Source organism: Triplophysa rosa, linkage group LG7 (assembly GCF_024868665.1).
Source record: "Triplophysa rosa linkage group LG7, Trosa_1v2, whole genome shotgun sequence".
Classification (NCBI taxonomy): domain Eukaryota; kingdom Metazoa; phylum Chordata; class Actinopteri; order Cypriniformes; family Nemacheilidae; genus Triplophysa; species Triplophysa rosa.
This window is the reverse complement of record NC_079896.1, coordinates 22,845,722-22,872,089: the sequence shown is the minus strand read 5'-3', so window position 1 is coordinate 22,872,089 and position 26,368 is coordinate 22,845,722. Positions and strand designations below refer to the sequence as shown.

The following is a 26,368-nucleotide window of genomic DNA, read 5'->3' as shown; positions in this document are numbered from 1 at the left end:
CCCCCCGCCAGGCAAATAGTGCAAAAGAACAGTATGTAAATGTGGCGAGGAACCCAAAACTCTACTCGAGAAAAAAAAAAACTCAGGAGAACCCAGGCCCAACCAGGGGATTCCAGTTCCCCTCAGGCAAAAGCTGCTGCCTCTGCACAAGCTCCACAGAGCTTGCACAACAAGGCTAAATAAAATAAATAAACTTACTAATAAGGTAAATTATAGTTTTAAGATTATCATTAATAATCTAATAGCATTTGAAATTTTGTGGTGAAGACGTGTCAAGTGACCGCGTCCTTCTTTATCCAGCTCTATCATCTCAGCTCTTGTCAGGTCGCCACTTCCCATTCTCCGCTCTACCATCAGGGCAGGCCATGAACTGCATCCTGCTCGCTGTGGTAACCTTGGAACAATGAGACAAGACTGGCTGAGAGTAGAGTACTGTTCTGCACTCTTTGATGCAACAAGTACATCAGTTGTGTTTTGGTTCCGGTTGATCTAACTAATGCAGCCTAAACCGTCAGAGGATTTATATTATGGAAGTGTAGTGTATGCAAGATTGAAAAGATGCGTCTTTAGTCTAGATTTAAACTGACAGTGTGTCTGCCTCCCGGACAGTGCAGGGAAGACTATTCCAGTTTAGGCGCTAGATAGGAAAAGGATCTACCACCTGCACTTGATTTTGAAATTCTAGGTATTACCAACTGACAGGACGCCTGAGAGCGTAATGCACGTGAAGGACTGTAATACAAGAGGAGTTCATTCAAGTACTGAGGAGCTAAACCATGTAGGGCTTTATAGGTAATAAGCAAGATTTTAAAGTTAACGCGATGCTTTATAGGTAACCAGTGCAAGGTTGACAGAACGGGGCTAATATGTTCATACTTTTTTGTACGTGTAAGAAGTCAAGCTGCCGCGTTTTGGACCAGTTGGAGTTTTTGTAATAAGCCTGCAGGGCAACCACCTAACAGTGCATTACAGTAATCTAGTCTTGATGTCATGAATGCATGAATTAACTTCTCTGCATCTGACATTGACAGCATATGACGTAGTTTAGATATATTCTTAAAATGGAAAAACGCAATTTTACAGGTGTTGGCGACGTGGCTCTCAAATGACAGATTACTATCGAATAGAACGCCAAGATTCTTTGCTGATGACGAGGGTTTTATGGAATAGTTAGTTGGAATAGATCAATAGTTAAGCAGTATTCTTTGTTGTTACGTATAGCAGTTTTCGGTCCAATAAGTAACACTTCTGTTTTGTCCGAGTTCAGAAATAAAAAGTTTTTACTCATCCAATTTTTTATATCGACTATGCATTCCATTATTCGATGGAACTGCTGTGTTTCATGAGGCTTCGAGGAAATATAAAGTTGAGTATCATCAGCATAACAGTGAAAGCTAACTCCGTGTCGCTTTATTATATCTCCTAGAAGTAACATGTATAATGCGAAGAGCAGAGGCCCTAAGACTGAGCCCTGTGGTACACCGTACTGGACTTGCGATTTGCGTGACACCTCATTGTTTATTGCTACAAATTGAAAACGGTCGGATAAATAAGATTTAAACCATTTCAAAGCTATTCCCTTAATGCCGACATAATTTTCGAGTCTATGTAGGAGTGTGCTGTGGTCAATGGTGTCGAATGCAGCACTAAGGTCTAGCAGCACCAATAACGAGATACATCCTCGGTCAGACGCCAATACAATAGCAGATCATTTGTAACTCTGATCAAAGCAGTCTCTGTACTGTGACATGCTCTAAATCCAGACTGGAATTCTTCATTGATGTCATTCCTTTGGAGGAAGGAGCATAATTGAGTTGAAACTACTTTTTCCAGAACTTTAGATATGAAAGGTAGATTCGATATAGGCCTGTAGTTCCTTAGTTCTCTAGGGTCGAGTTGGGGTTTTTTGACAAGGGGCCTTATAACAGCCACCTTATATGCTTTAGGCACATGTCCTAATGTCAGAGATGAGTTAATAATACCAAGAAGAGGATCTATAATTTCTGGGAGCATCTCTTTCAGTAGATTTGTAGGTATAGGGTCTAGCATGCATGTTGTTGATTTAGATGATCTAATAATTTTAGACAGCTCATCTTGATCTACGGTATAAAATAATTGCATTTTCTCCTTAAGGGCGCTGTAGTTATTTTGTTCAGCGGGTTTCACTTCTGATTGCATTGTTATAATTTTTTCTCTAATATCTTGGATTTTATATGTGAAGTAGTTCATAAATTCATCACTGTTATGCTGATATACAGGATCAAAAGTCACTGACGATTTATTTTTTGTTAATTTAGCCACTGTGTTAAATGAAAACCTAGGGTTGTGCTGGTTTTCTTCTATTAGTGATGAAAAGTAGGCGGATCTAGAAGTTTTTAGGGCTTTCCTGTATTTTCGAATACTATCCTTCCATGCTGTACGAAATACCTCTAATTTAGTTTTCTTAAAGTTGCGCTCCATTTTTCGGGCCGCTTTCTTTAGAGCCTGAGTGTGTTCATTATACCACGGTGTGGGACTGCCATTTTTAATCTTCTTTAAATGTAGAGGAGCAACTGTGTCTAGCGTTACCGAGAAGGTGGAATTAAACTTTTCAGTGGTCGTGCCAAGATCTTCAAGTTATTTCTCATGCTAGCGATTTGAGACAATTCGGGCAGATTATCGAGAAACGCATCTTTGGTAGGGTTGCAAAGGAGCAGAAAATTCCCGAAAATTTCTGAAAAACTGCAATATTTTGTTGTGGTAAACATATTTTAGTGGTAATTAATATTTTACAATTCATGCAAATGAATAGACATAGGCTACATAGGGCAGTTGTGGCCTAATGGTTAGAGAATCGGACTCATGACCAGAAGGTTGCCGGTTCAATTCCCACGGGTAACAACTGAGGTGCCCTTGAGCAAGGCACCTTACCCCTACTTGCTCCCCGGGCGCTGCAGTGATAGCTGCCCACTGCTCCGGGGGTATGTGTGTTCACTACTCTCTGGATGGGTTAAATACAGAGGTCACATTTCGTTGCCTTGTACTTGTACATGTGCAATGACAATAAATTGAATCTAAAAATCTAAATCTCTCTATATGAATAAATACTCCTCAATCAGCATGCTTGCTAAAACAAACTATAACTTAATATACAATACTGGTCATAAATTTGTATACATTACAATTTTAAGTGATCATCATTCAAGCCTGCATTTAATTGTTTCAAAATACAAATAGTAATAACAAATAATTTTAATTATTCGAAGAAATAATGATCACACATTACAAAAAATATTAAGCAGCACAAAATTTATGAAATCAGCACCATGTGTCACTGAAGAATAGCTTAATGGGTGTGGAAAATTCACCTTTGCATCACAGAAATACATTAAAACAGAATACTATTATGTTTTACAATATTACTGTTTTGTTCTGTATTTTTTATCAAATAAAAGCAGGCTTTATGAATAAGAGTCTTCTTTCAAAATAATTTAGAACAGTAATGTGTCCAAACCTCTGACCAGTAGCCTACTGTACTTCTGTATGATGACAGAAAACTGGCAAGCAGAAAGTAGAAGAAAGAGCATCACAGCTTGTGTTAGCTAGCCTCATAAATTGTCAATGAAATAGTGCTGGCTTACATTTAACATATCTGATTTGCTGGCTAGCTACTGAATAAACACATTTTGGTATTTGCTAGTTAAACTTTAAAACCATAGTTAAATATATTTAACCAATTAATATCAAAACTTATTTGAATGGATGTAATCTTCGAACTCAAATGTAGAACTGTGGCTTCAATATTCCTGTGGTAGTCAGAGAGTCTGGCAGATGGGGATTTCCCACCCAGGTGACTAAGGGATTGTTTGTGGGGGATGGTCTTTTTTAGACTGTTTTTTATTATCTCACCTCAGTATCTGCTCAGTCAGTGTATTTGTTTTTACAATGGTATAATTTGCGCAATAGCTTACAGCACATGGTTTTAAACATAAATTTGTGTAATATTTGGGGACATTTTTTACATTATTTGTGTTATGTTATGGAAGAATACACAGCAGCGCATGCAGGGGTTGTGGTCTCAATAGCCCTGCAGTAAAGGTTTTTGCACATATAGTCCGAAATGTTCATATTTTTTCGTATTTGGCACTAATTTGTACGGTGTCTCTGAATTGTCAAAACACCTTTCAAAATCCTTGCTACGGATGCGAAAAACGCAGAAAATTGAACTCAGTCCGAATTTTTTTATGACGGATGAATATCGGAGGCGGTGTGTAAATGTGGTTGACACACCGTGAGGTCGTATTTATTCTTTCTGAAGCAAATTTCGGATTCTATGTGCAATTGGCTTAAGCAGTGTGCTGTGGGGATGGGATTGATAATTGTGCAGGGTAGACTAGAAATTCAACTGAAAATGCATTAAATCTGGTTGTTTTAACCAAGATTAATCTGCAAGATTTTTATTCAACTGCATTTAAACTCCCCTGTTATAGTGTAACCTGCAATTTTGTAAATTCCCTGTTTATTCCTATTAATTCCCATATATTCCCGTTAATTCCCATATTTTCACGTTAATTCCCATGGAAAGTTTCCAGCTTTGAAAATGTTTATAATAATAATCTTGGAGGACAGATTCATTTAAAGTAATATAATCATCTGGTTTTAGCCATGTTTCTGTCAAACAGAGCATGTCTATTTTATGATCTGATTTCACATTTTTCACATTCACATCTATTACATTTGATTTCACAATTGTAAGTATAAATTCAATGCTCATAGATATGGTTAAAATATGTGCAGTTTGGTTTTTGATTTGGTTCAGGAAGGGGCTTCCTTTGTGGTCCTTCCTGAGATTTCTTCCCTTTTTACCTTTAGTTTTGGGGGAGATTTATTTTCTTTTTTACTTTCTTGCTATGAGGTTTGATGTTGGGATGTCATCCTGTTTTGCTTGATATAAATGTGTGGGCCTGTTAAAGTAATAGTTCACCCAAAAATGAAAATTCTGTCATCATTTACTCACCCTCTTGTCATTTTAAACCTGTGTGACTTTCTTTCTTTCATAGAACACAAAAGAAGATATTTTGAAAAATGTTGGTTACTGGCACCCATTCTCTTGCATTGGTTTTGTGTCCTTACAATAGAAGTGAATGGGTGTCAGCGCTGTTTGGTTATTAACTTTTTTCAAAATATCTTCTTTTGTGTTCTGCGGAAGTCATACTGGCTTGAAATGACAAGAGGGTGAGTAAGTGATGACAGAATTTTCATTTTTGGTTGAACTATCCCTTTAAGCCCTTTCAGAGTCAGAATTACTTGCAACTTAAACAGTAAATTAATTTTACTCTGGTGTCTTCTTCGGCATTATATGCCTTACTTAAGGAGGTGGTGCACAGTGTTGGTGGAGAATCATGAGATTGAAGGGTACCGGTGTCTTTAAAAAATATAGAGAAATTCAATTAGCAGTAATCTGGGGCAGCAAGATTTAGATTTTTTTATTTAGTACAGTCATGGCCGGAGGTTTGCCCACAAAGCAGGGAATACTGATGACCAGGGGATGTCTGATGTTGAGCTTTTTGATTTTGTAGTGACTCATGTATTATGTTTACAGCTGCTTGGGGAAAATTTTGCAGAAATGTTTGTTTTTTATTCCGATGCCCAATTACAGTTATTTGCTTACGGTCAATAATAGGAAAATAACTTTAAATGGTTACATCTAGGAGAAGTTGATTGTGCTAGATCAAGTTTGCATTTGTTATTTGGTAATTAAAGAAAAAAATATTTTAAAATTTAGCTTGCATGTATAAACATGGATCTTTACTTAACCAGGTGCAGCAGCCAACCCCCGTAAAAGACCTACACACAGCATGGAACTGGGTGCAGAGTCACAGAGACTTGTTTCGTGGTGAGGTGACAAAGCCTGCCATTTTGGGGATGAAGAGAGATGACCAACAAAATGCACGCAGGAAGGTCCTCGGAGGTCAATTCTCAGTGGAGAAGGAAGACTTTGTTTGTTTCACTTTCAAAAAGACATGGAAACACTTTTGTCTTACTGTGTTGATGGTCAATGCCATGTTCAACAATGAATAATTTCACACTACAAATGAAGTAGTATATGACTGAGGTAGTGAATGAGTGAAGCAGTAGATGACTGAGGTAGTGAATGAGTGGAAAAATGGAAGTACAATAAATAAACTGAATAAATGCATTGATTCTGTTTCTTAAATGCATCCATTTAAGTTTGCTGGCATATGTAGAACTATTAAATAGAACATATCTAATAATAAATTACACATATATCTGTATTTCCCAAATCAAACTATCAAACGGTATATAAAAAAATTTAACTATTCAGGTCAATTTAATTTTTTCTCTAAAAAATTAGTGACATGAATTTAATAAGCTTAATTTGTGCCACATACTAACATTGGCGTGTTTTATAAAACATATATCGAGAATCACCTTTTAAAAACTACTTGTATGGATACGGATCAAGTAGTGACATTGCGAGAGGGGGTAGTTTAGTTGCGCTACACAGAATTATTCCATCAAATGATGCTTCACCAGATTGATACGTTAACTATACTGTACATAATGCATTCAAGCTTTTTCAGTATTTATCATGTAAGGAGTTGTTTGTTAAGGATGTCTCACTTCCGTTTCACGTCAGTGTGTCCAGTGTCTGCATACTCTTTTGCTCTGCAATCAAAAATACTAAACTATTAGGGCATAGAATACGTAGGCGAATTGGGACAGAGCAAATGTGTTTCACAACTCTGTTGAAACGTTGTCATGACAAATTCTGTTCCCTGAGGACCCAATTTAGTAGGTAGTTGTAATACATGATCACAAAGTTGTTATCTCGATATCTCGAGCTAAATACGCTGGGTAAAATAATGACATTAAAATGACATGTTAAAATTTAAGTTTACGAAAAACATATGAGCATATAAGCTTGATGCAACATGCATGCTAGTATTTCTGGGTCAACATCTGCTTAACAAACAAAAACATCACTTTTGATATTTTTAAATTACCATGGTTTTATTATAGTAAATAACTAAAACGGTAAAAACAAGATTTGTTTGATTTCACTACCCATAGCCTCATTTATGTACTTTTATATGTCCGCAAGCGGCCATCTTAACGACAACATCTCGCGTTGTTCCGTGTGATTTGGACAGTTACAAGTCACGCCCCTTCCCAGTTACTCCCCTCTCTTGCACTCCGCAGACAGACACTATTGTTCTCAGTGGGTGCGTCACTGAGCGGGGCAAACCTGTTCGAGACTGTAATCGGAACGGTTGAGTGATGTTCTGTCCTGCGACTACGCCGTCTCACAGTCACGAAGTTTTCCAGCTGCGGGGGATTTTCAACCGGAACCAAGCTGTGTGCGCTAATGTTGCTCGCATCCAAAGTGTTTATGGTCCTTACACTCTTACTATCCTCAGATAAAGATTGGATGCGAGACTCTTAAGATCTTCTCTGTCAGCCTAACTATTTCCCTGCATTTATCGCATATAAAGCCCTCGCAGCTGACAGAGAAGGCTAAGCTAAACATGTGACATGAGGTGCAAGTAACAATAATAGGAATAGAAGCCATAACTCACCGGGTTTGAAGTGCAATTCCAATTTACCAAGGTTGCTCGATGAATTGTAGTATACTCGGTTAAAAAGAGAAACAGCACACAAGACAAACCAGAGGCAAGATGATATTCCACAGTGTAAACAGAAAGCAAGCTAACACGCTACTGCTATGCTAACGGCGTTAAATTAACTATCAGTTTTGGTTTAGAATCTTCAAGTAAATAACAAGGACAGTGTTATTGATATATCAGGATAAGTTACCAACGACAATGATAAGTGACGATAATAAAATACACTAATATTAGAGCGAAGTGTAAGTGCAGGGATGCAGACAGTAATGTCTATATTTTGAGCAAAGTTAACATGCGTTGGAAAAAGAGAATTGAGTGTGGACAACATGGAACAGATTATATGCATGCCTAGTGTGAAAATGAAGAAAAAAATATAAAGTTGACAGTTAAACCTGAAGTTCCAACAACTGGAAAAAGATTCAAGAAAAAAATGCCATAAGACAGTGACACAGGACCTAATGTTTCAACACTATTTAATAGTATGCTTTCTCTCCCAGCAAGCAGCTTCAACCTACAATAATTTTATTAAGTGAAAAATTAAAGCTACAGAAAATTCTAACTCTGCCTGTTTAATTGTCATTAAAAATCATCTTATTGCCCCATCAGTCCTTCTCTACAACTATCATTGGCAACCTCTCTCTCCTCAGGCAGACAACATGCAACACACACAAGGCATTCCATTTTACATTGCCATTTTTGGAAATTGTAGGTCATTTTAAATTATTTGGATTTAGATACTAGATCTTTTTGGCCAGTATAATTTCTGAAAAACGTTTCAGCTTCTAGCTATTATCAATTTATTGAGGAATGTTTAAATTCAAACTTTATTGACATTAGTTTAAACATTCGATATCAAATCAATATAATCTAACACAGATAGTATATTCATTGATTATTGTGGTCTATAATTTATTTAATTTATTACATTTTTAAAATTTGTATTTATAATGTTCAATAAAGTGATATAATATAGCATTATGACTGCGAATATATATATTTTAATAAATAACTAATCCCGTTCGAATAGGGTTTAAGGCTTAGCCTGACAGTTCGCCTGCCCCGTACCAGGCTAGTTTCCCAGCATAAATTGCCATAGTATCTTAGTTCGAACTATTTTAAGTTAGCTTTATGAAACCGAATCGACCGACAATAAGTCTGACTTACCAAAATAAGCCTGGTTTATTTCGTAATCTTGTTTTATGGAACAGCCCTCAGGACTCGGAAAGCTTGACAAGATGAGGCAGAATCATGACAGTAACTTCATTTTTACCCTACCTCTACAAAATATTGAATAAATATTTATCTATTACATTTAATATTTATTCTTTCTTAATATATGTATTTCTTTAAAAAATGCTCAAATCTGTATTTTTAGCCGGGGACCTCTTCTTGACTTTACACTGACTTGTGTTGTTTGAAGGAAAATTTCACCAGAAATGAAAAAAGCAAGTGCTTTTCTGGATGTGTTCTAGCTCATAGAGGAGATTTGTGTTGAAATGTATGTATACATTCTCAAGAGGAGCGCAGCTGACATTGGTTTTATTAATATAGGCAAAATGAAAACAAGACAAATAAACCAAACTCAAAGACACGACCAAACGTCTAAAATCACAAAAGGCACAAAACTCACAAACACGAACAGGAACACGGGTAAGCACAGGAACATGAACACTAACAAAATCCAGGACACCGCAATACACGCACATACATAATACACAGTACAATCCACGAGCACAAGACAAAGAAACAAGAGGGTATTTAAAGGGAAGACAAACGAGGGATAACGACACGGGGCAGGTGTGGGTAATCAAACACTTAGGGAAAGATAACGAGGAAACAAGAGGAATGGGGCCAATGACAAGACACTGGAGAGAACGTATATTATTGTCAAACGGACAATAATATGTTTCTCTCCACACATAACCAAAGACCTTGTCATGGCTCTGCTACAGGACCAAGAAAAACATGACTAAGGAAGCAGAGCCATGACAGAAGCCCCCCCTTTAATGAGCACCTCCAGTGCTCACCAAGGGGTAGACGGACAAGACAAGGCAGACCGAGACAAAGACAAAAACCAGACAAACATGGTGAACATGACAAGGGGTAGACAGGACAACAAGACTACAGGACTGGGGTGGCATAACAAAAATAACAAACATGGGAGGGGGGTGGGGCAAAACAAGAGTTCATAGGGGCAGTCCAAAGGGTTGGGGGGAACAGTCCCAGTCCCCGGCTGCGCTCGAGGGCGCTGAGTCCTGGGGGACTTAGGAGGAGTCCCGGGGGGAACAGTCTTGGCCCTGGGAGTCTCCCAGGGACCGGCTGGACAGGGCTTGACGCCGGCTGGAAGGCCGGCGGACAGGGCTTGACGCCGGCTGGAAGGCCGGCTGGACATGGCTTGACGCCGGCTGGAAGGCCGGCTGGACATGGCTTGACGCCGGCTGGAAGGCCGGCTGGACATGGGCTGGATGGACTGGACCGGCTGGATCACCGGACTGGACGCCGGCTGGATCACCGGACTGGACGCCGGCTGGATCACCGGACTGGACGCCGGCTGGATCACAGGACTGGACACCGGACTGGACGCCGGCTGCACCGGACTGGACGCCGGCTGTACCGGACTGGACGCCGGCTGCACCGGACTGGACTTCCCCCTCCTCAGCTTCTTCTTCCTGGACCGGCCCACAGGACATGTGGCCGGTTGTTGAGAAGCGGTGGGGGGCACGGCTAGCTCCGTGCTAGAGGAGTCAGACGGGGAGTCCCACGACTCCCTCCGTCGGCGCCGTCCACGGAGACTGGTGGGCGGAGGAGGGACTGAGTTCCCCAATGTGGCGATGGCCAGGACGCGACCCTCTGGCACAGTAGCTAGCGGGCGGGAAGCCCGGGCCGGTGCAATGGACTTAGGGTTGTCCCGGTCAGCCAAAATCCAGACCAGGTTGTCAAAATTGGGGGAACCCAGCATCCTCATCTCGCTAGGGGAGAGGGGTTCGGTGAGGCCACGATTAAAAATGAAGCCAAGCTCCTCCTCACCGAACACCCAATCTGCTGACGCATCCAGGAACTCGTCCACATAGTCCATGGAGGACCGGCTCCCCTGGCGGATCCCGAAAAGGCGGTGAGTCAGGGAGGATCGCTGGGAGTCAGCCATGCTGCCTGCTGGGTTCAATGTGGCTCGTGGATTCTGTCACGACCAGAGCGTGGTGGAAGAGAGAACCCAAGCGCAGGCAGGCAGTGAAGGGGTTAACAACAAGACTTTATTCAAAAAACACAACACAAAACACCCTCGATGGGGGAAAAACGAAACTAAGAATTATAACTAAAACAAGAGACTTCCCACGAGGGGGCAAAATGAAAACAAGACAAATAAACCAAACTCAAAGACACGACCAAACGTCTAAAATCACAAAAGGCACAAAACTCACAAACACGAACAGGAACACGGGTAAGCACAGGAACATGAACACTAACAAAATCCAGGACACCGCAATACACGCACATACATACAGTGTTGGGTAAGTTACTCTGAAAAAGTAATTAATTACTAGTTACTAATTACACATTCGATAATGTAATTAGATTACTGTACAAGTTACTCTCTTCAAAAAGTATTTAATTACTTATTACTAATTACTTTCTATATCCTATATCAACCTTGATGAGTTAAGTGATTCAAGGATAGACATGAAACGGCTCTTTTCATTCATTCAAATAAATCATATAAAACTACATAAAGTATTATTATTAATTACAAATGTGAGAATTATACATTAAAGCACGGATTTTAAAGTTAGACTTTGAATTTTGATGTCAATTCCTCTTCTGCACACACACATATTACACAAAGTATTTAGTTTAATTACATCAGAAGTAACTGTAGTTAAATTACAGAAAAAATAAGAGTAATCCCTTACTTTACTTTTTCAAGGGGAAAGTAATTAAATTACAGTAACTAATTACTTAGTAACTAGTTACACCCAACACTGCATACATAATACACAGTACAATCCACGAGCACAAGACAAAGAAACAAGAGGGTATTTAAAGGGAAGACAAACGAGGGATAACGACACGGGGCAGGTGTGGGTAATCAAACACTTAGGGAAAGATAACGAGGAAACAAGAGGAATGGGGCCAATGACAAGACACTGGAGAGAACGTATATTATTGTCAAACGGACAATAATATGTTTCTCTCCACACATAACCAAAGACCTTGTCATGGCTCTGCTACAGGACCAAGAAAAACATGACTAAGGAAGCAGAGCCATGACAGGATGATTGCAGGACACTCCTCGGGAATAGGCTTTTTACGCAGATCCTTCAGTTTTAACTCCACATATGTTCATGATGGTTTTTAGAAAGTGAAACCTGTTAAAGAGAGTATCCGTTTATACCTAGCGCAAAAGAACCCGATGGATCTTCTCCTCGGCCCCCTGGGCACCCCCCTGTGCCCCCTGGGGCCTTCCATGGCCCTGAAATCCAAGTGGGTGATCCCAAAACCCCAATGGGGTGAGCTGTGGGTTTTTGGGGTGCTCATTCTGCTAAAAGGAGAGAAATCAGTGAATTGAGACCATTCAGGGGGCGGGCCTTGAGGGAGTGCAGAGAATGACATATGCATAAGCATATTAAGTAGCCATGTGCTGTAGTACGGTCACAATATGTCCCTGATATGAGGGAATGTATGAAATGTGTTATCATAAACTATATCATTAAATCATATTTAAAAAATACATTGTATAATAAAATATTTTAAGCCATTAACATCTTGGAGAGTGGTCAAAAACATTTAAGTAGAGAACATTTTTTAAGACCTGCAAGTATGATGTATGGTGTTTGTTCTAGGTGGCACAAAATACAGAACCTGCAGTTCATGCAAGGGGTCAATAAATTTTATTTTTGCTTGGTGTACATGCAAATGTCGTTTCGGACTCACTTATTTTTAGTTGTATATGTTTGTAACACACCTCTAAAGTTCATGGTGCATTTCTACCATGGTTAGTATTGTTTTTACCCAGCACATGGTTATGGGACTGTATATTTACAATTGTGTGAAAAAACGGTCTCCTAATTAGTGAGTGTTAATGTCTTATTTAGCTCAACGTTTGTACTCACTTCTGGACAATGTGGTATTCATTTCCAACCCTCCCTATTCATTAGTATTTCAATAGATGTAATTGAAACTGAAATTAAATGAGAAATCATAGTTATTTCATTGTTATTTATTAATATTATACAAAACAACAATAACTGTACACATTACATATAACAAGGTTATATATGTATTATAAAACAACAATATTACCCATTAGGTTACACGTATATATAGTGATTATACTAAACAAAAAACACAAATGTACAGCATATTAATAAATATATGTACAGCATATTAATTTTGTGTCCTTGTCTATTTTGTCTCTCCTCTCTTGACTTCCTCCATCCACTGTGCCACAGTCTTCCCAGAAGCCTTTGCACAGAAGTGGACACCTCGGAACTGGCTGTGACCAAATTCTTTAGTCTTTGGCTGGTTACATTTTTGGCAAAGAAACTGATGAGGTCTTTGCCGTTTCCTAGGGTTCAAACCTTGAGCTGCAGCTGCTGTGGCAGCCTCTGCCAGCTTCTTTTGCCGCCACGCTGTGGTCCTGGGTATCCTCTTCTCTTCTGGTGCTGCGACTGGTACAGATGAATGTGTGGAAGAAGTGGCAGTGTGGGCTGCTGCTGGAGGGACTTGAGGTGGAGGAGGCTGGCCTCGAGACCGCTGTGCTGCCTGTCCGGAAGCATCCTGAGGTATTTCAAACACAAAGGATGAGTGTCTATGTTGGATTGCTTCCGGCAGTTTTGGCAGTACCGGTGGGAGCTGTTCAGGGGCCACCAAAGGAGCAGTAAAAGGCATAATGTCCTGCTGTAAGACCTCCCTCTCCTGCCTCTTTATCCGGGCATTGTGCCTATGCAAATAAAAGACAATCATTACTATGTGTGTACAAAAATTATTACGAATATGAAAACAGACGCAAACATGAACAATTAATTACTGAACCTACCACTGGGAGATTGTAAGCTGGTTCAGCTCAAACAGCTTTAATTTAGTCTGAGCCATGATTCCGGGGCTGCCCAGGACTACATCTCGGATCATCCTGTAATCCCTTAGAATGGCAGCCCATCGGTTTACACGGACTCCGCCGATAGTCTGACCAGTAGGGTAAATCCGGCAGAGGGCCAGGCAGACGGCTTCCACTACCCGGCTTGCGCTGGGCCACTGAGCTGGTCCACCTACACCAAGAAAGCATCTGTGAAGTGAAAAAAGGAACGTACAATTAATCAGACTATTTGACGATACTGGTCAAACAAGTGAATAACATGGGTTATGAGACTGGTCATTATTATAGCCAAGATACAAAGAACTTTCAAGAGAATCAAATGATAACTAAGTAACAAAGTAAGAAAAAAACAGAAACCACTACCTCTTCAGACTGTCAGCGCCAGGGGTTACGTTGGTCTTTGAATGGCTGACCTTGAAGCGACCCTTTAGTTGTCTGTCACGGTGGCGGGGGGATAGATGAGAGGGCCCTTGTCACATTCTGACAGGTTGTTCCAGAGCATGACGATCTCATCCACCTTGCTCTGAATGACAAACCCCTGATGGCGCAGGCCAACCAGACCGTCGGCCAGCCTAATGACGTGGTCATAACCAGTTTGGCCATCTGGTCCCACACTCTCCATCTGTACATGAAAAGAAATGAATAAACTCCTCTATTATTAATGTCAAATAGATTCAGCTGTGAAATACAAGACAATCTAAAATCTCAACGTGCACATAGTTTGTTTATGGGTATTCAGTTACCTGGCTCTGAGTGGACAAGGCAGGAGAGGAAGACTCAGCTGCTGGGTCTCTCTGGGATGAGGCCAGAGCAGGAGGTTGTAGGGCTGCTGTCTGCTCCTGAAGGGGCTGCAGGTCATTGTCCTCGAGCGCCAGAAATTCAATGGGCTCATCAAGACACACATCCTCAAACCCCTCATCACCCTCCAGATCACCCTGCAGGTCTTCATCCCGAATCCCATTTGGAATGTCAGGATCTACAGCAAAGTCTTCCTCAAACGCTCTGCTGGTTTGAGAATACAGGTATTCCACACCAATGAGCTCTCCTGTAGACACACAGAGCGTATCACATAGACGTTTAAATAACACATGGGTGAGAAAAAGCTCAAGTAAAATGTCTGCATGACCACAATACCTGTGTATTCACCCGGGCTGGTGTAATCCTGTGCCAGTTTCCGACCCAGAAGCTGCTGGCTCAGTACGTTACAGTACTGCAGTAGCTGGCCGCCATAGCAGATGTCCTCCCTACTGGCACCTTCAACTGCAGTGACCCCACGTGCCTCGTTCCACTGCACTAGTCCTTCCAACAGGTACATTTGAAAATGCAAGGCATTTGCACTTGTACCTGAAACAAATTCAAATGATCACAGTGAAAAAAAACATACAGTGCAAATACACAAAAATAAACAAATGTTATTTTTGAGTAATGCAAACCTGGCACGAAGCGATTTAAATGGAGGTGGAACAACTCCAGGGATGTTGAGCCACGTGCACAGCGGTACAAAGGTAGAATGACCCCATCCTTGGTCACCTGTCCTGTCTTCCTGTACAGCTGTACACATGGTGGGTCCTGGATACAGTCTATATGGCGCTGTTGGGTCCACCAGATCTCCTGCATCCTCTCCTGGTCAAGGAGCTTGATGCCCATGGTGTCTGTTGCCCCCATGAAGTCTTTAAGCAGCTTCTCAATTAGCTGCTTAGTCTCCTGGGCCCCTCGAGTGCGAGTGTGGTGTTGGGCTGGCAGCCTGTTGACTGCTTACTCTCCTTTAGCCTCTCCACATCCGAAGCATCCCATTCAAAGATGCAAGCGGTGAGGCGTTTCATGAAGGGCCCGTAAAGCGGGTGGCTGTCTGTGGTCACTCCTACTGCAAACCTCCGCATGAAGTGCCACACATCCAGCCTGACAACCAGCTGGTCCCAGTCACTAAACATTGCTGCCGCCTTTCCTTTCCCGGTGGCAGAGCAACAGTCCCGGTCTACATAGAGGACTTGGGGAGGAGCTTCTCCAGCTCTCCGGTAGCGCTCCACAAGTCCAGAGCACATGGGAAGCAGGCCATCACCCTCTGCCTCAGTGAGGACACACATGAGGACCTGCCCAAACTCGTTGCCCACATCTGTGACCCATGCTGTTGTGTCAGCAGCCTCACCAGCCAGTTTCTTAGTGACCTAGTAAAGGATGTAAATAAGAATTAATATGGAAAGATCTGTCAGTTTACAGTGAAAAAAATTTCATTGTGTGACAGAAAATCCCAGAGAACAAAAAGGTAACATAGCCTACACATAGTTCTACTAATGGTGATGTTATGAGCACATGGTCTTTTTACCTTTTTAGTGGAATCCATCTTCAGGATGGTTCCATAGATGGAGGTCACCCTGGCCTTTAGTTCTGGCTCCCGTGTCAGTACGTCTTTGGCATAAACTGACAGCAGCCAAGCCGGACATGGCACAGGTACCATTTGAGGCAGCTGAAGCCATGAAGTACCAGCCGCTGACATCTAGGACCTGATGGTCTTGAACATTCCGCATACTGTCAGTGGGAAGCCAAGACGGCGACAGTTGGGTTGTGAGCACAGCAGCCTGTATGACCACAAGCGGTAAGGGACCCACAGGAACAGCCTGGCATGATAGAAGGCGTCAGGTGATGAAGGAGGCTGTGAATAAAGAGGATGGGGCCCAGCAGGATGCCACCAGAGACGCAAGCTTTTGGTCAGCGCTAGCTTCCCAGACTTGTCTCTGGTGAAAAGAGCCTTGCTGACCCACAAATGGTGCTCTTTTGGCAGGGTCTGTTTCCATCCTTCCGGCAGCAGCAGCTGTAAGGAGAAGAAAAAGAGAAATCGTGTGGGTCTGTTGTTTTATACTGCTGATTTTTCAATAACCATTTGAACATTTTAGTTACTTCTTCTGTGGGCAGAGGCTGCTTTTCTGGTGCAGCAGCTCTTTTTGCAGAGGGCAGAGGTTCTGGCTGACTGGATGGTTGAGTCACATCTGCTGCATGGCATGAAAGGAAAATGAGATGCATAGAAGTGGCACCCTCTATCATAACGATACACATAACAGTGGTATTTACTATTATAAGATAAACACAATTACCATAGGTACTGCTAGATATTAGTGCTAATATGTATCATTAGTAGTGTGTTAAGATTAATGATTGCAGCTGTTCCATTCATTTAATTATTGAAAATGATGCAATGACAAAAAGATGATGACAAACAGAAATGTGTGGCGATAAAAAGATAGATTCTCAAAGCAGAGCAGGGTGGGAAAATGGCAGCGGTGGAGAGTGTAAAAGAGTATAAAGAGATATCATTCAATTTTATTAAAAGCAGAAAAAAGGACAAATAAAGCCCGAGTTAGCTAGTACGACCGGGAAGTGTAGTACACCTCCTACCTTACTGTTTCCAAAGCTATCCATTTGAAGGCTGATAATGCACAATAATAACAAAACAGGTTAAATAATGTACAAAAGCACAATATTCCTAAATCAAAGGCAAGGCAAGTTTATTTATATAGCACATTTCTTACACATTTGTAATTCAAAGTGCTTTACATAAATGATAAAAATATTATTTTAATCAAAGCACAAATTTAAACCCACTAAAGAGAAGGTGATGCCTACCTGGAACATCTATAGGTGTCACTGCAGCAAGCAGATCTTCATCAGATGGTTCCTCTGCAGAAGCTGAGCTGGAGGCGGCCACTGTTAATATCAAGATGAACTGTGTTAATCAAGTCAAGTCACCTTTATGTATATAGTGCTTAGTACAATACAGATTGTTTAAAGCGAAGCCTTACAGTTTGCAAAATTAATGCAAAAAACTTTAAACATGAGACAAATTTAAAGTCTGCTTTAAAGCACCAGCTCAAGTGTTGGTTCAGTTCAGTTCAATAACTGTGTTAAGTTTAACAAAGAATTATAATACAAACCCAACAAAAACAAAACAAAATCTTAGATTCATGCCTTGAGGTGGTGATTCTGAAAGCATTTGTCAACAATGACAGAATTTTTATTTTTGGTTGAACTGTGAGAAGAGGATGTGAAATAGCAAAGTGCAATAAACAGATGAGTAAATGAAACTTACCAGGATCTTCTCCGTGAGAGAATTTGTCAACGATGCCCAGGATTTTAGGTTTCTGCCGTTTGGGTGTGATGGTGTGTAGGCTCTTGGCTTCCAGTATGAACATCAGAGGTTCTTCAGCATTGAAGCTTTGTAGAAAGCATTTGAAGTCATCGATGTGCTGGGGTGTTTCAAAAACATCTTCAAAGGACCTGAAATTGTACAGAATATGGAGACAGTTTAATCCTAGAATCTCTTCTGAGCTACTAGACCTGCTAAACTACAACACATTTACTGTGCTAGTGCTTCTTAAACACCTTAGGCTCATTTTTCTGAATCATAACAATAAAATGGTTCCTCTTCATGATTTTTTTTGTCTGAAAACATCATGGACTAACCTAGGTTTGCGTGGCCTCGCTGAAACTCTCCTCTGTGAAATCTTCTTCTCAGTTTTCCTCTGGAGCATACCCACAGGTTTAGATACAGGGACGCCTGTATTTGAAGAATAGTACAGGTGTGGAATGACATAGGCCTAAGTGTGGTAAACGGAAAACTATTCCAGTAACTTGTAGAATACCTTGAGTAAAGGGCTTTTCTTTATCACTCATTTGTTTTACCAGCGTTGAGTTGCCCAAATCTGGATCTGCAAGAAAATTTTGTTATTTAAGATGGAAAGGATCCAGTGCGGACAATTGTGCTCTCTTACCAATTGTGCTCTTTTTCAGAGGTGAGCCACCAAGGTCCATTTGACTGCTCTGCAAACAACCATGGTGATTCAAGTATAGTAATTAATCTTACTGAATATTTAATCATTACAAATTATTACTTGTAAGAATGAAACTATTACTGGTAAGTATTATCTTTACTAGGACATGTAATTAAAAAGTATCCAGCAACGTTAAATGAAACCTAAATGCAATGCATACTTACAATTGATGTGCTTTTAAATCTTTAAACCGATAAACTTGATCTGGAAACATCACTTCTTCTGTTGCCTTGGCAACACATTCACTAGTTTGTAGTCACTTTACCTTTTTAATCATACAGCCATATTTATCAATTCACACATTAAATCCAGTCATAGCCAGGCTAGACTTTTCCAGTCAGGTGTTAAATTTAAATTAAAAATGCATACTACCGGTTAGTGATCAGTGTTGCCTGGAAATGTCCAGCTATTGTACCAGAAGCTCAAAACTATCGTATTTGGAAGACAATTATCGTACACGAGTCAAACGCACAAAATACAGAATAGAGACTTAGATAAAATAATAAACAGAGGTAAATAAAGTAAAAGAAAAAAAATCCATAACTAAAAAAAGACTGATAGAGCAGGTTGGACTGAAACCCATCTATATGAGGGAACTGCTGAGAAATGTAAAAACAAGCTGCATCCACTTCATCACTGCTGAGCCAAGTTTGTGGGTGCATGATGCTTAACATTTGTCCTTCTTTGATCACTACTTCTTTCACCATTTTTTTGGCTTGGATTACTTCCTCCGGTGAGTGATGTCTCCAAAGTGGTCCATAGGACTTTTGCCTTTGTGCTTTTAGCGGTTTCCTCCCTTTCTGTGGGATAAACACCATTAAAAAAAAACATTTATTTGAATGTGAATTAGTTGACTTGAATTGGCATTTCCAACTCCCCTTCCTCTTTGAAGAGACAACACTGTCTTGTCAGTGCATGTAACTAGTTTAGGGCTGTTGATGAGATCAGTTAAATTATCATTGCATAAATCTGTTTATCTTAGTATTAGTAACATTGCACAACAAAGGATATTCATATTTTTACAATTTTCTTATGTATATTGTTGGCATAACTTTTCATTGTCAAACTACTGTGATTGCAGGTGCACAATACAAAAGACAGTACAGTCAAGTTTACCTTAAAAGCATCTTTGTCTTGGCTCTCTGTCTTTGGTTCCTGTGCTGACACTGATGGTGTTTGTCTGTCAGTAGAAGTGTGCTGGTTGTCCAGTGAGCTGCTTTATTCTGTCCAGTGAGCTGCTTTATTCTGTCCACCTGCTTTATTGTGGGAAAGACATTAGAAACTGGAAATGTCATTGAAGAATGTGGTATAGCGTATCCTAAAGGCTCGTGCAATCAAATTGTTTCATTATGTCTCAGACCAAAATGTACAGTTTTGACATTAAGGTGTAAGTGTACACTATAGACAGTACAGTCAAGTTCACCTCTAAAGCATCTTTGTCTTGGCTCTGTCTTTGGTTCCTGTGCTGACACTGATGGTGTTTGTCTGTCAGTGGGAGGTGTGCTGGTTGTCTCCCGAGCTAGACACCTTCTTTATTTTGGGAAAGACATAACTAGAAATGTCTTTGAAGAAAGTGGTGTTACTGAAGTATCTAAATGTGCTTCATGTTACCACTGTTATTTTTTAATAACGGAATGGCTTGTGTCATGGTTCTGCCCCATCTTGTCTTGCTTTTCTTGATCTTGTGGCAGAACCTCTTGTTTTATGTGGAGAGAGACAGTTTTGGCCTTCCATATACTCCCTCTCTCCGGTGTGGCGTCTCTGTTCCCGCCCTTTCGTCTCGTTATTGCTTGTTAATTAGTTCATGTCCCGCACCTGTTCCTTCTTGAGTTCGTCCCCTTTATATACATAGTCCTCATGTTTCATTGTGCTGTGCTGGTCCATTGTTGTGTCCTGTTTTGTGGCATGTGGGTGAGTTACTGTTAGTCTAGTTTATTGTCAAGCGTTAGTATTAGTAGTCTAGTTAGTCCATGTTCATGTTTCCATGTTTTGTTACGTTACACCCCACACCCCGTGGGTGTTTTTTTGGTATGTTTATATTATTAAAGTCTTGTTTAACCCCTTACGTCTCTGTCTGCACTTGGGTCCTCTGTCTCTCACCTCACCCGAGAATCGTGACAGGGTTGTTGATGGAGGTAACATAGACTCCTCTCCTACTTTGCTTTCGCTGCCTCCACTTCTCCTTCAGGATACGGTGCTCCTACAAAATGAAATATATAGTAGGAGTTCTTATATATTTAAACGTTTATTTGTATGGTAGTGACATTCTTCAACATTTGAACATATTTCTTGATATATATATATATATATGACTGAAATGTAGACTTTTATTTAAGCTAAAATACCAAAATGTGTGTGTTATGTCTGTTTAGTCTGTTCATGTATAGCTTTCTTTTGGGCATTTGGATGACCTCATCAAATATCACAATTATCTTTTGTGATATGTTCTTTGCACATTTGCCATGTTGGTCTGATGGTGGCGTTGAAGAAAAGTTAATGGATTTACCAAAGATATAGTTAGTTTTATGAGAGGTTTGGAATTTCTGGCCAAATTTCATTGTATTGAGCCACTAAGATTTATTTTCTGCATTGCGCAAAGGGGGCAGTAAGACCGGGCAGGGCAGGGATGAAAATGCATCCTTGGACTTCTCCTACCAGAAGAGCAATTTCTCATGTGTCTGTGATTTGTAAAATATTAACTTTTTTTGACACGACACTTACCAAGATATAAGTACAACATAAGTCACTCTTAAAATGAATGTGTTAATTGTAGCACATTGTTTTATTTATTTTACACATTGTATGTTAGTTTCAACACACATCGTGTTGATTTCTAACACACGGTGTGTTGAAAGTAATACAATATGTGTTTCCTTAACACAAAATCTTTTAGAATAAAAGTTTTTAGAGGGTGTAGACTGTTTTACTTTTCTTTTAGTGATGCGCTCTGCATCATTAAATTCCCTTAGAAGTGCAGTGTGGGTGTCTTTGTAGATCATTATGAAGTCATCAAGTCGGTTCAGTCGTCTTCCTCTAAAGCGAGTTTTTGCTGTAGCTGTCATCATCATTCTACTCGCCGACGGTTGTTACTGAACTTTGATGCCAAATGGTTTATGGAGCACCATCCTGTGTGCTCCTTTCATCTTAAATCATCATGACATCATGAATCGAGCTTTGCAGGATGTGATGCAAAGACCAGCACTATCTGGGTCACACATGGCCCGTTTAATATGCCATATATTATATTATATATCTATATATTCCTCCCTTGACAGGAAGGAAATGTGCATCATTATTAGAACTGGTGGGAAATGTGTTTTGTTTTCCATAATGCATTCTGTGACACAACTTGTTGTCCTTGACACAATACTGAGCTTTATTTCCTCGGAAACCTGCTCTGTTAAGTTTCATTTGTTATGAAGGTCTTTCAGCGCTCATGGTGAGAAAGAGAAACTTTCAGCTCACTTTTCATGAGCTGAAGGCTTGTTGACAAGGCGCCTGGTTTGTGGGCGCAGCAGCGTATGGCCTTGCTGGAGAGAGAAGCGAAGCGTCGGCCCTTTGACTAGTAAAAACACATCAGTGAAGAGATCAAATAAAAGGTTTTTGATTAGAACTATTTTTGTTTAATTGAATATAGTCTTTTCCATTGTAAAATCTGCCTTCCTTCATCTGCTATCACAGTCTTGATGTTCTGGGACTGGATGATTGCAGGACACTCCTCGGGAATAGGCTTTTTACGCAGATCCTTCAGCGTTTTAACTCCACATATGTTCATGATGGTTTTTAGAAAGTGAAACCTGTTAAAGAGAGTATCCGTTTATACCTAGGACTACATCTGCATTAAAAAAACACTAATAATGAGAATAACTGAACTATTACTGCAACTCATAATAAAAGCTAACTTGGATACACGAACACAAAAGATTTGTGGTTACAAATTGTGTGATTTTGACTCAATGGAATTGTTTTTAAACGTAAAATTATTACAGCATTATATTAATAAAACTTAATGATAATCTTAATACTAATATTTATATTAATAACAAGGTTTATTTATATATTTTTTTCAAACAGTGTTGAAGGAGTTCCATCTATTCTCTTAAATTTTAAGTTTTGTAATGAAATTGCGCATTTTTGCACAGTCTACAAAACTAATTTCAGACATTTGAGCATATACCTTTAGATTTGTAAGATCAAAAATTACCAAAATTACCCTTTAATTTTGAATGGTAGTGTATGTATAACTAAAACATAATCAGTTACATGTTTTTACACAGAGACACTGGCTTTGTGTGTTCAATCTAATCACACTGCTTTGCTTTGTGTATGCCTGAGCATTTTTTTACTTTTTCCAGCAGTAGATGATAACAGGGAATACGTCCATCAGCTGGATAGAACAGCGTGCGATCAACCTGTTCTGAAAATGTGAGCACAAAAACATTTTCAAAGAATTTTAGATGTTAAATAACACTTACGTTTTTGTACAGTACTAGTTTTACAAATAATTCAATACAAATTGGGAATATGTCAGGAGTATTTTTGGTGTGGTTTAAAGGTAGTGTGGCTTCCTAAGACTAAACACTATGTCTGTATCAAAGCACTGATATGCTTGTTTGAATGCTCAGATGTGTCAACTTCTCAACCAATAGTGTGAGTTTGGGGGCAGAACTATCTGTTTGAAGGTAAATGAGTGTTTGAGAACAATCTGTGTCCACGTGTTTCTTAAAATAATGACTGTTGCACTAGATGTTGTACCCTGAGCTTTGGTGACGTGTTGCAGTGCAGAAAAATGTTGATGATCGACTTCTGGCAAATCATGGCATTCGGTCTCACTGTACATTCCCTTTGATGCCATTTTATCACCTGCATCAGCCAAACGCCTGAACCTATAAACTCAGAAAACATCACATTTGAAAAGACAACAAGCTGCTTGAAACCCAGACGAAGGGTCTTTACATTCATAGAAACAAATATTGCAACTCAAGGTCAAACATAATGCACTCAATTTACTCACTCTCCTGTAAAAACATGTATGGATTTCTCTTTTCTGCAGAACATAAAAGAAGTTATTTAAGAAAATGTTGGTAACCGAACAACATGGGCCCCATTGATTTCCATTGTAGACACAAAATCACTGGGACATTTCAAAATCTCAAAATATCTACTTTTGTGTTCCACAGAGAAATGAGTCACATGCAGGTTTTGAATGACATGAGGGTGAAGATAAGATGGCAGAATTTCTATTTTTGGGTGAACTGCTGTATATGTTTAAGTATAGTGCGCCCTCTGCTGGACAATTTATAACTTTTCGCACTCCAGACAGAAGGAAAAGTCATTGGGGTAAGAAGTTCACAATAATGGTTTTGTTGATAATGCTCCGAATCCTGGGTTTAAATGATTCTCCATCATCAGTAGAATCCAAAGTATGCTGTGGCCTGGATTTCACTTTACAGGCTGAAAAAACATGGGAGGTTACAGTGTTAGCGTACAGAACAGATCTGAATTCATTTTCTAAATGAATGAAGAAATAAAATGAGTTTATTAATAAGCCGGAATCTGCAAAACAGAAGCAGGATTGGCTCGTGAAATACAGGCAGCAATTTTAATCTAAAGAAATATTTGACCAGTTCTCAGGTTCACATCTGATGAGGTAAGCAAATGTTTCCTGATACTGTCTGAACCTGTTGGTTATTCAAGACACATGTTTTACAAACATAATGGCATGCAATGGTTTGTTATCTCTATTTTTTAGACAATTAAATAGAGAGCAATTAGATTCTCTAAGATTTTACCAGAACTACAATCGCCTTTGTAAAACACGTGAGCTCAGCTATCCACAACTTTTACAGCTCTATACTCTTTCTGTACTGTATATCAACATTTGACTCATTTTTGGTTTCTATTTTTAGTTCTTCAGGAGAAAAATCAGAGACAACATTTTTAAAGGGATAGTACACTCGAAATCCAAACCTGTATGACTTTCTTTTTTCTGCAGAACGCAAAAGAATATATTTCGAATAACGTCGGTAACCAAATAACCCATTGACTTCCATTGTATGGACACAAAACACTGAAACATTTCTCAAAATATCTTCTTGTGTGTTCTACATATAAAGAGTACTGGTTTTAATTACATGAGGGTTAATAAATAATAACATAATTTTTAGTTGTAGTAGTTTGTCAGAATACCACGTGACTTCCAGGGACTTGGCCACCAGATGCTGGACAGTGAAAATGACCTCTGGAGTGACCACGTCCATCTGCCACACACTGTTGATGACATCAGCGTTTCACTGCAGGGTGTCCACTGCAAAGAAACCAAGTATTTTTTGTGTGTTTTTAGAGCATGCAAAACAATCTCAGGGAAACAGATTTAAAAAATGAAACTTCTATCACTTGCTGTTCCGGACCTTTACGTTCTCTGCTCTGTTCTGTTCTGTTCTCATCTCTTGTGTTTAAATGCTATTAGATGGTTTTAATGACACCAAAACGCCCTTAGTTCTTCGGTGTCATGTGAGCAAGTTGAAAATAACTCGACAACAAATTATATTTAAGAGCATCAATGAGGAGAAGATTATTGACTTAATCTCCTTCTTCTCAGTTTTCCTCTGGAGCAAACCCACAGGTTTAGATACAGGGATGCCTGTTTTTGAAGCATACAGGTGTGGAATGACATAAGTGTGCATATATAACAACAGAAAACTATTCCTGTAAGTTATAGACTTGTCAAAGTGATAATGAATAATAATAGTCACCGTATACTGCTTTAATACCTAAGGAAGATGTGGATTTGGACACATTAGCCACTTGTTCTCTGAAGGCAGGAACAGAGGGGTTTGTCCAAACACCTGAAATGAAGTCTCATGAAGCTCCAGGATAATGAATTGAGAAGAAAGATAGGAGTTTAACTTACCTGAAGAAATCTACAAAAATGTCGTCTTTTAGGAGAACCTCGAGTTCCATTTGACTGCTCTGCAAACAGATGATGATGATTTAAGTAGTACTTAATCTTACTGGTAATTTTAGTCATTTCGCATAGTCATTACAAATTATTACTTGTAAGAATAATACTGTTACTAGCAGAGGTGGGTAGTAACGCGTTACATTTACTTGAGTAACATTTTGGAAAATATGTAGGCCTACTTTTTAAGTTAAATTTAAAGTGTGTACTTTTACTCTTAATTGAGTAAATTTCTAATAGAAAATCTGTACTTTTACTTCGTTACATAACTTACATTGCGTGACGTTCCTTCGTTCCTTCATTTTAAAATATGCTTTTTAAAACGCGTTGTTTATTTCAAGGTTGTCGTCTCTTTTTACGAGCATTCCCGAGTGATCGATTCTTTTGAGTCGATTCTTTTGAAAGCATTAATTGAAGAATGGACAAAACCATTTGAATAGGCTAATGAATCAGTTCAAATGATTTGTTCAGTTCGCAGCACGATCTGAATCATCTGAAGCAGGATTACTCACTCCTCGTAGCGCGAAACTTAAGAACACGCAGAACACAAAGAGCGTTGGAGGAAGTGGATATTAATCTATATCTATACAATCAAAACTGCAAATGTGTCATATTGTTTGCCAGCAATGATAAATGCCCGCCATTTGCGCGCACCCGCGCGACCTGTTCGTCAGACACCGCAACATGCGCGTTACCTGTCAGACACAGAGACGTGGGCTTGCAGAAATATACATTTGAAGAACAGAAGCAAGAAAACGTGTTGATGGGCGTGTGGTTCACTGTTTACTGTTTGTTTACAAGTAAGAGCGTTTCACAACACACAAGTGACACAACACGAGAAAACATGAGCTTTGTTCAAAAATGT

General features: G+C 39.7%; 2 protein-coding genes and 2 long non-coding RNA genes across 5 annotated transcripts in view; all 4 read right to left on the bottom strand.

The window, feature by feature from the left end:
- The window catches only part of LOC130557236 (uncharacterized), a 30,186-nt gene extending 22,573 nt beyond the window's left edge, over positions 1-7,613 (bottom strand). The window contains exon 1 of the mRNA XM_057338869.1: positions 7,581-7,613. The gene's annotated coding sequence lies outside the window, so the exon portion shown is untranslated. The remainder of the gene's footprint in view (positions 1-7,580) is intronic.
- Positions 7,614-12,885: 5,272 nt separating this feature from the next.
- Positions 12,886-16,201, bottom strand: LOC130557075 (uncharacterized). The gene is made up of 7 exons (XM_057338508.1): positions 16,043-16,201; positions 15,153-15,884; positions 14,854-15,063; positions 14,463-14,764; positions 14,083-14,341; positions 13,663-13,908; positions 12,886-13,566 (listed from the first exon to the last, which is right to left on the bottom strand). Exons 2-5 carry the CDS (start codon positions 15,382-15,384, stop codon positions 14,147-14,149), a joined length of 939 nt encoding a protein of 312 aa, XP_057194491.1. The 5' UTR covers positions 15,385-15,884; positions 16,043-16,201; the 3' UTR covers positions 12,886-13,566; positions 13,663-13,908; positions 14,083-14,146.
- A 5,778-nt stretch (positions 16,202-21,979) lies between these two features.
- LOC130557103 (uncharacterized) overlaps positions 21,980-26,368 on the bottom strand; it is a 7,092-nt gene continuing 2,703 nt past the window's right edge. The window contains exon 3 of the long non-coding RNA XR_008963271.1: positions 21,980-22,339. This is a non-coding gene — a long non-coding RNA (uncharacterized LOC130557103). The remainder of the gene's footprint in view (positions 22,340-26,368) is intronic.
- LOC130557102 (uncharacterized) lies at positions 22,887-25,932 on the bottom strand. 2 transcript variants are annotated; one of them, XR_008963269.1, is made up of 6 exons: positions 25,778-25,932; positions 25,456-25,514; positions 25,316-25,390; positions 24,732-24,849; positions 23,298-23,428; positions 22,887-22,959 (listed from the first exon to the last, which is right to left on the bottom strand). It is a non-coding gene; the product is annotated as an uncharacterized LOC130557102 (long non-coding RNA). The 2 variants fall into 2 exon arrangements; XR_008963270.1 differs by lacking the exon at positions 25,316-25,390.

Coding starts and splice junctions, on each gene's coding strand:
- LOC130557075 (XM_057338508.1), bottom strand. CDS start 15,384: ATGGGGGCAACAGACACCATGGGCATCAAGCTCCTTGACCAGGAGAGG. Junction 14,765..14,853: donor CAGCCCGGGTGAATACACAG/GTATTGTGGTCA, acceptor GTGTGTCTACAG/GAGAGCTCATTGGTGTGGAA. Junction 14,342..14,462: donor CCTTGTCCACTCAGAGCCAG/GTAACTGAATAC, acceptor TTTCATGTACAG/ATGGAGAGTGTGGGACCAGA.